Below are 9,227 nucleotides of genomic sequence, written 5' to 3'. Positions count from 1 at the left end.
ACACATTGGTAACATCAACTGTATTTATTGCTCCTGTCTTTCACAATTGATTCGATTAATGTGACACACTTCAGTTTAACTGGAAAATAGTTACAAAAGTAAAGGCAAAACCGCCTGTTTTATTTAATGGACCAACATATATTCACTAGATTCTGTGAACATTATCAAATAAATGTTATGTGATTTATGGAATTTATTTGCTTTTCTTCTTTTAAATTCTGACAGTACTTTTCCCTGAACAAGCTACAAACTTCAATATTTTTTTGAAATTGCCCATAACTATTGGCAAGTAACTGACCTCCTCATGGCTAAAAACTGAGAAAAATAGGAACTTAGAATATTTTATATTTCAGCTTCTAAACATTTTAATTCTCTTTCCTTTTTCATTCAGTTTTATTTGCTTTTGTCTTTTCTGCAAGAGCTAAAGTGCTTATTTTTTGCTTTTCTAGCATTGTCCTAATGGTATACTCTTTGACATCAGTATTTTTTCATTTTTTATTGCTGCTCATTAGCCCTTTAGTTAGCACTGGTGTTGTTCATCTTCTGTCTTCTGCAAAGGAGACTCTGACTTTCCTCCAGCATCTGAAAGATGTGTTTTGGGCTAATTGATGACTTTCATTTTTTCCAGTGTGAGTGAATGTGCCCTGTGATGGACTGGTGAACCATTTATGTTTGGTCCATATTTTGCACATTCTTTTTTCTCCCATGTTGCATTATGTGGGTTCAGTAAGTGGATAGAGAGTTTTTATTTACTGAACTGCACTGTCGTAACACTGTCAAAAATGAAAACACTTTGCCATCAAGGTAACAAAGATGAATCTATGTCAAAATTAGTCCAAACTGCAGTTGATTTCTGTAAACAGAACTGAAAAGAATTGTTATTTTCAATAAAACAGCATTACATCTAACCCATCCGTTCTTAGTAATGCAAAGTAAAATACATGACACTAGTGGATTAAACTGAACAGTTTTACTAATATTTTATTTTCTACATATGATTTTTTCTGCAATGTCTGATACATTAACTGATTTCACTATTATTTATGGAGACCAGATTTATTGGTGCTCTTTCTTGAAATGGAAGTAAATGGAGAAACATATATGAGAAGCATGAATACATCTGAACCCATAAATGACAGTAACTTGTAGTTCTGGTTCTTTGATTTGATATTTTTGTTTTAGTGAAAACAGCATTTAGTGCTGACTTCTGATCAGGGAATGATTTGTTCTTTCTTTGCTGCCATTATAGTCTGCAATTGTGCACGGTAATGAACAATAAAAGTGTGCACGGAAATTTGAGGCATATAATTTTTGCTTGAAATTTAAACCAGGTTAGATGTGTCTATGTCTTTTTAAGTGCATTTGCTTTGACCTCATCTACCCATCATGGCTTTCTTTGTATTTAACTCTGGCTTAAGAAGGATAATATAACATTTTGGAGCAAATATTGCAAAAAGTAGGCCAAAACTAGATGCCAATATAGCAAAAATCTCCACAGCTACTGTGTATTTCCCTGGAGAGCTAATATAAGCTGGTATGAATGTTATCCAAACTGCACAGAAGATGAGCATACTAAATGTGATAAATTTCGCTTCATTGAAGGTGTCTGGCAAATGTCTAGCAAGGAAAGCTAAAAGGAAAGAAATGCAGGCTAAAATGCCAACGTATCCTAAAAGACAACCAAATCCAATTAGTGATCCAATGCTGCATTCAAATATAATTTTATCATTCTGATACTTAGTGTTTCGAAGAGGAAATGGTGGAGTTGTGCTCAGCCATATTGTACATATTAAAGCTTGAATAAGTGTAAAGCAAACGATGGTGCCCCTCTGTTGTGCGACTCCAAACCATTTCATCATGTTATTACCTGGCAATGTTGCTTTAAATGCCATTATCACAACAATTGTTTTTACCAGGATGCAAGAAATGCATACTACAAGACTGGTCCCTAACAATACATGTCTCAACATACAGGTCCAATGGGATGGCTGCCCAATGAAACACAAGGCAGAAAGAAAACTAAAAGTTAAGGAGATAAGCAAGAGAAAACTCAGTTCTGAATTATTGGCTTTGACAATTGGAGTGCTTCTGTATTGCATAAAAATGACGAGCACAAAAAGAGATATACAGGCTCCAAGTAATGCAATCACGGCCAAAGTCATCCCCATTGCATCTTCATATGAAAGGAATTCTACTTCTTTCAAGACACATATCGTCTTGTTCTGATTTGACCAAAAGTCAGCTGTGCACTGGAAACATTCTATGGAATCTGTAAAATCAGAGAAATGTTTTAGTGAAGGGTTATCGAGGAAATAATTTCATAACCCAACTGAACAAACATTTTACTGAAACTGTGTAATGAAATCTGCAGAAAAAAATCCAAGCTCAGACAGATGACAGATAACTGAGTAAATGTTTTCTTAATTGGATTATTCACTTGTTGAGGTTCAAATGAGTATTTGTTTCATCTACTATTTTACGCAATGTTATTCCAGAAGAACATATCCAGAAAGAATTTTAAATATAACAACAACAATACTGTGTAAGGTTCTTTCCATCCATAATTCCAACCTAAGCTTTCTGCAAATTTGTGAATTGAAAGTGCATTGCATGTCTGTTATTCAAAAGAATTATATTTATTTGTTTCATGAGTTTTTACTTTTGGTTAATAAAAAATTTACAATTTAATACTTAGCAAGTTTTGTTAGATTTATTACAAATGAAATGGCAACCAAAAGTATAAGAAAAAAAAATCCCAAAGAAACAATTTAAGTTTAAGATAATTTTATAAACTGTTTACCTGAAGGTGGGTCAAAGAAAAAGATTCTGTAATTCAATTCTATAATGTTATATAACTGTAATTTATATCAGCAAGATTTACCCAAATTCATAAATCGAACTATGTGATCTTTAGGGGGAGAACTTTTATGTACACTGGAGCACAACTAGCAACGAAATGTAGAATTAGGAATTTATTTTTATGATTTATGCCAAAGCATTTGTCAATGTGAATAAAGTCCTTGGGAAAGTGAATCGAGTAAAATTATGTGCAGCTTCCTATATTTACAACATCCTATAGGCAATAACTGGGCTCTGATTCAAACCTATGGTCTCAAGGAGATGTGTGACAGTAGTTTAAACAACTATAACACCATGTATATACTGTAATAGTTATATAAAACGAGTATAGCTTAAAATTAGCAGTTTGCTCAATAAGTTAAGAAGAGGCATTGTGCTATTCATACCAATAGAGAAACTGATTTCTCCATCTGTACAAGGTACACAGTCAAAGCAGCAAACTGGTTGTCCCTTTCTGGTAGCTTTTCGTGTTCCAGGATAGCAGCTTTGACTACATATTGATTCTGGAACCTGAAAAAAATAAATGATCATATTAGAATAATAAATGCAATTATGTATGAATGCAAAAATGCATATTTTGAAAAATGATTGCTAAATGTAATTGTGTCACAATTTTCTCATCCAAAAAAAATGTAAATTTTATAATATATAATATAATTTTATATCTGAGGCTGTCAATTGATATAAATCTCACAAACTGCTTTTGTATTTGAAAACTTAATGTAGTCTAGGTTCTTTTTCTTGATATAAATTATGTAAAATTTTGATGTTTACATATTCAGTCAACTGTTCCCTTTATTTTGGTTTTATCGCTGCTACATTATTTTACTTTTGTCACGACTTTACTGGTGACAGACAAAACAACTAATATCCAGTTATGTAGTGTATGCTGTTTTTTTTATAAATAATGCACTCATTTTAGTTGGTCAGAAAAAAGTCAGAGACATAAGACATAAATAAAAATATGCTAAATCTTTTTTTGAGTGGAAATTTAAAATGGAAAATCACCCTTTAGGTTCTTGTGAGACGTCATTCTTTATGTTTAATGTTTATACTAATCATGTATTAGCAATTGTATAGGGACCATTACCTCATAGACCATTGGAGCCGCAGCCTGCCCTGAAATGTCAGGTTGCATGTTGCTTCTTTCATTCTTGGACATATTAATTGAAACCAAAAAAGGAACTAAACATGGAATCATGTCAAGCCTCTTGTACAGTACATCCGTTTATCCTATTCCTGCAATAAAATTACTTTGGAGCATTTCTATGTCTATTTTAGTTGCAGGGTTGGTTGTACTCTGCACCATGTGGCAACATTTTAAACACATGTGTTTTGTAATCCTTACCTCATGTATTTTTGCATGCAAGGTAATTTATCAACTTTAGCATAATATGAATGGCCTTTTAATTAACTATAAAGTACAAAATAATACAATTAATGCTTTTTACCATTTAATAATATTCACTAACATCACATAATATACAAAAACATACAGATGTATTTTAAATTTTCTAAGAACATCTTAAGAGATTGTGATGACTGTAGGTTGAAAATCTATTAAAATATTGCAACCTCACTTACCGTTCCAGATGGAAAGTTCCAAAATATTTCCCCATCACTCAGAAAAAGTTCCTTTCCTGCTGTGGCTGATTCATCAAAAACACCAACTGTTTTAAATGTTACACTTCCGTCCCCTGTTTTGTGCCAATTAATTATGTCATAAATTGCAGGTGCATCTCCATTTTTGTCAAATGTCACTTTATCTCCAAAATGATTAATGAAATTCACTTTTTTCAGGTAATGAATCAGCTAATACAGAAAATGTATTAAAAAAAAGAATTTATTCTTGAGGCTTTTGCTTTTCACACAACCTGACATAAACAAAGTTTTCCCATAAACTATCAATGTGTATTTTGGTTTAGGCTTTTTATTCCCTTTTACAATACATGGTATTGAAGCTAGCAACCTGCACAGAAAAGTGCTACCTTTTGTCAACTGTACTTGACTGAAGAGCGCCCTCCAAATCAAATAAATATATGATGAGTATGATGTGATCATTGTATAGTGCTATCTTCCTAGTAATCCCTTCACACACCATTTCTGGACACAAGTAAAGGAACGGGCATCTGGGATGCTCCTCTAATACAGAAATAACCAAATCAGAATCACAAAGTGATCTTTTTTTGTAGAATCTAGGTGAATAGGACTGGCAAGCTCTTTTGGCTGGATTGCCTTTTCTTGTCAAAATTATTTTGATGAGTGGAGTATCCTGTATTCATTCAAAATTAGGTTACCTCCACCAAACTGGCCCAGTGACCTTCCAAGCATCTGTGGTGATGCTGTCACATTGGTGGTTTCTTTCCATCTGTCTAAAGTTTTCTGTGAACTGAATTTGAGAGCTTCAGCTTCCTTTAGTTGCTTCTCAAGTAGCCCCCAATAACTCAATCCAAAAGCCAGACCTCTGTTCCCTGATCTGGGAAGTATAAATAGACAAAGGTTTGCACTCTGGGAATGTGCCCATCATTAAGGACTCTCTTTTCTCTAACCTGGGACATCACAGAATATATGGTTAGAAGGATCCAGTCCTGTCCCAACCACAGACTGTATGTCTGATTATAAGCAATGTACATGCTAAAAAGAAAACATAACAGCCTCAAACCATAATAATTGAATTTTGGGTCACATTCTAAGGCAGGACGCAGCCTTACATAGGGTACCATTGCAGAATCTACACACACACACTATTACCTACAGCCAATTTATAGTTGCCAATGAATCCATCCTATACTCCTTTGGGGATGATGAGGAATTAAACCTGAAGGAAAACTTACAGAGACACTGGTTAAACAAGCATACCCACCAAATTCAAGCAATTAATTTCATTTTTTAATTACTTTTTTTTTAACTTAAATCTATTTTGTAGCTTTAAGTCTTATTTGTAGTCAATATGGGCAAAGATTTATTTAAATAAATTGATTGTTTTTTTATCACTTAAACTGACTTTGAATTAGAATTCATCCACTTTATTTCCATCCATCCATTGCTATATCAGCTTTTTTCAATTCAGTCAGTCTAGGCTCAGGCACAACCCTGTCTAGATGGGCACCTCCTTCACTTAATAGTAACAGTGTATTTGAAAATTACCATGCAGAAACAAATCACTATTACATTGGATAAAAACCTTACTTGTGTTGTAGTCATATCATGAGGAAAATAGGGCATGTTATACAAATTAATTATGACTAGATAAGTTCAAGGTAGCAGGCAAAAAGAGAAGAAAGGTATGAAAAATAGATGGATATAATGATTGAAGATAAAGAAATTTATGCCAGGAACTGAAATAAATATCATTAATGATATAAAAGTTCAATATGCTATTATTACAACAGTAATATCATATATTTTGACTAAATTGACAGTTAAAAAAATTGACCTGCATTAATTGCTAAGTTAGTGTTTTGTTGAAACTATATTGAACTTACCTGCCAAGGCTCTAACTTCTTTATATCGGCACATGTTTGATTTTCAAATGGCCCATTTCCCGTTTTGCAAGAAATCAAATCATGTAAGGCATGAGCTAAAGCATACACTGCTTTATGAACATTGTATGATGCTCGTAAATTTGATGTATCAACAAAAGCATTATTTGTGGTTTTAAGATCTTCTGATCCAGTGCATGCTTTACTGGTCCCAGGAGTGGACAAATTCAGATTTGATATGTTATTCTGGAAGGTGCATTCAAAGACTGTTTCCCAGAACTTTATCATTATATTATTATTCTGGTCAGGCTTTAGCTGCAGAAGAAAGTTTTTCAGGCCTGGTATCTCTCCTCTTCTAATTGCAATACCTATTGTTCCACCGAATGAGTCAGCATTTTCTTTGCTGGCTAAAACTGTTGATGTACTCCATCCTTCACTTGCAATCCACTGCTTACCAGTGATGTTTTGTCTTACAACTTCTTTCATTAATGCAACCAAATCTCCTCTGGAAGAAAACACAACTATAACTTTTGCTGTGGAATGACTTATAGAATCAACTATTTGAGCAATTTTCGATTTTTCATATACTTTTGGAATAGTTTCTGAGAAGGCTATGCAACCAAAGTACTTAATTTCTTCATTGAAATTCTTAATTGCATACTGTCCATAGTCATCATCACTTGCAATAGCACCAACCCACGTCCACCCAAAATACTGAATGATTCGGACCATTGCTTTGACTTGAAAGGCATCGCTAGGTATAGTCCTAAAGAATGTGGGGTACTCTTTTTTATCACTCAAGCATAGACATGTTGCATAATAGCTGACCTGAAAGTTAACACAAATTTATTTTATTTCAGAACACAAATTTAAGCCAAGAAAGCTGTTCTTAAAAGAAAAACTGGTTCAGAAAACTAGTATACTGCATGTTTTAGAACTGTACATTAGTAATAATGATATTATGATTAAATAATAATGAAAAAATGATTAAAGTTGATAATACTATACTTTTATGCGGTGCTTATGGAAATCTAATAAAGCGAATAACAAAGTAGAGTTTTAGTATAAGTATGAAGTATAATCTTACACAACATTCAGTCTCACATGGATAGGTCATTTACAAAATGAAGTTATTACCTTGGTAATTTCTGAAACATACCGTGTAAATGTATATTTCATATTTGAATATAGCACAGTTTTAGGATTGTAAGGAAATATCATTGCTATCGACTATATGGCTATGCAAACATCAAAATGATACTGTATGTATCGACATGTATCAAAAACAGTATTCTTTATAGCAGACTTTACTATTCTTTCAAAAATAAAATAAATCATAATATGTAGGTATCCCTGTAGCTATTGGAACCATTACTTATAATCTGTTGTACATTGCATTTAATTTAATTTGACTTTCAAGGGAGACTGCAATGATACATTACCATAGGCATTTGAAATAGGCTTAACATTCTTGACATGGCAATTGAATGTGTCGAACCTGGATCTCCAACAATGGCAAGGACTGGCGGTGGACCCCAACATTTGAAATCTGTTATAATATCTTCTTGACCAGCAATTAGGGTAGTGGCTGCTCGAAGTGCCATTGGTAACTTCATGCAATTGTCATACAGTCTGTAACCCAATGTAATGTTCGGAAGAATGGTCTGATCTATGTTTATTTCTTCAATGGCAAATATCATTGTCTGGGCTCTTTGAAATCCTAAATAGTCCAGGCTGCCGGAAAAAAATGCAGAGATTATGTTCCTTGGCAGTAAAAAGAAATATGGTTTACATGCTTTTGAACACACACACAGATGCAAACACATACACATCTTCCTCCATCTATATACATATGGATATTTACACTTTAACTTATATTCTCTCAAACCTTCTTAATCCAATTTTTAGCCATTGATATTTATACTATATGTATATACGACGTATGTACAATATATATCCAATTTACTAATGTTTCACATATATACCAAATATAAAACATTTGCAGTACATCATCCATGCAGCATACATGATTTTAATTTTGACACTATCTATCTATCTATCTATCTATCTATCTATCTATCTATCTATCTATCTATCTATCTATCTATCTATCTATCTATCTATCTTTTTGTGAAACAATTTTTTTGTAAATATGCAAAACAACTTTACAGGTATTACTTTTGTAAAAGAATCTAGCAATTACATTTTCACTATAAATATGAATATATCTGCCCAAGTGTGTAAATGATTTGTTAAACTTGTTGTTTGGGCTTCTGAAGAGTCATCATTTCTGTAGTTCTTAATGTGTAAACTGACATTAATGTTTTTATTTCTATATGGTGGTCCAGATCTAATTATGCGATTTTCATTAAGCTATAACTTTTAAGTTTATTACATAGAAAATCACCTGAAAAATCCCAGACCATCGAGAAGTGTGCGAACTGACATGATGAAGAATCGTCTTCACGCCGAACTGGAATTGTCCCCACATAAATCAAAGTCATCTAGGCGATCTGGATCTGCATAATTAGATCTGGACCACCCTGTATATTAAATTCTCTCCTGATCTAACTCCTTTTAATAACAATTGAGTAGAGCAAAATATAAAATGCATTAACTCACCTTTCACATTTCCAGTTTTCTGGTTTACTTTTAAAGGACATTTCTGGTGCAATTGTTTTTGAGCTTATTTCAAAAATCCCCCCTAATATAATATCCCCATTTTTATGCAACATGTTCACCTGGAATGCTTCCCAAATTCTACACATTGCTTCATTATAGGCATGTGAAGCCGCAAAGAAATTAAGAACAATATATCTACAGAGAAAATACTGCATTTCCTTAATAATTATACAAATAAATTGTTATAATTAACCAAAGTAACTC

The 9,227-nt window shown here is 33.0% G+C and overlaps 1 protein-coding gene across 1 annotated transcript; it reads right to left on the bottom strand.

The window, feature by feature from the left end:
• Positions 1 to 1,373: 1,373 nt before the first annotated feature.
• Positions 1,374 to 9,004, bottom strand: LOC120518245 (extracellular calcium-sensing receptor-like). The gene is made up of 6 exons (XM_039740927.1): positions 8,964 to 9,004; positions 7,784 to 8,075; positions 6,345 to 7,169; positions 4,440 to 4,671; positions 3,246 to 3,362; positions 1,374 to 2,269 (listed from the first exon to the last, which is right to left on the bottom strand). Exons 1-6 carry the CDS (start codon positions 9,002 to 9,004, stop codon positions 1,374 to 1,376), a joined length of 2,403 nt encoding a protein of 800 aa, XP_039596861.1.
• Positions 9,005 to 9,227: the final 223 nt, after the last annotated feature.

Source organism: Polypterus senegalus, chromosome 1 (assembly GCF_016835505.1).
Source record: "Polypterus senegalus isolate Bchr_013 chromosome 1, ASM1683550v1, whole genome shotgun sequence".
NCBI classification, from domain to species: Eukaryota; Metazoa; Chordata; class Cladistia; order Polypteriformes; family Polypteridae; genus Polypterus; species Polypterus senegalus.
This window is presented reverse-complemented; position numbering and strand designations above follow the sequence as displayed.

Bases quoted from the DNA above. Each gene is read 5' to 3' on its own strand.
- LOC120518245 (XM_039740927.1), bottom strand. From the start codon at position 9,004: ATGTCCTTTAAAAGTAAACCAGAAAACTGGAAATGTGAAAG. The intron at 8,076-8,963 runs GTGAGTTAATGC...TTTTTCCGGCAG, and splicing joins GAAAACTGGAAATGTGAAAG to CCTGGACTATTTAGGATTTC. The intron at 7,170-7,783 runs GTAATGTATCAT...GTTAACTTTCAG, and splicing joins GCCTATTTCAAATGCCTATG to GTCAGCTATTATGCAACATG.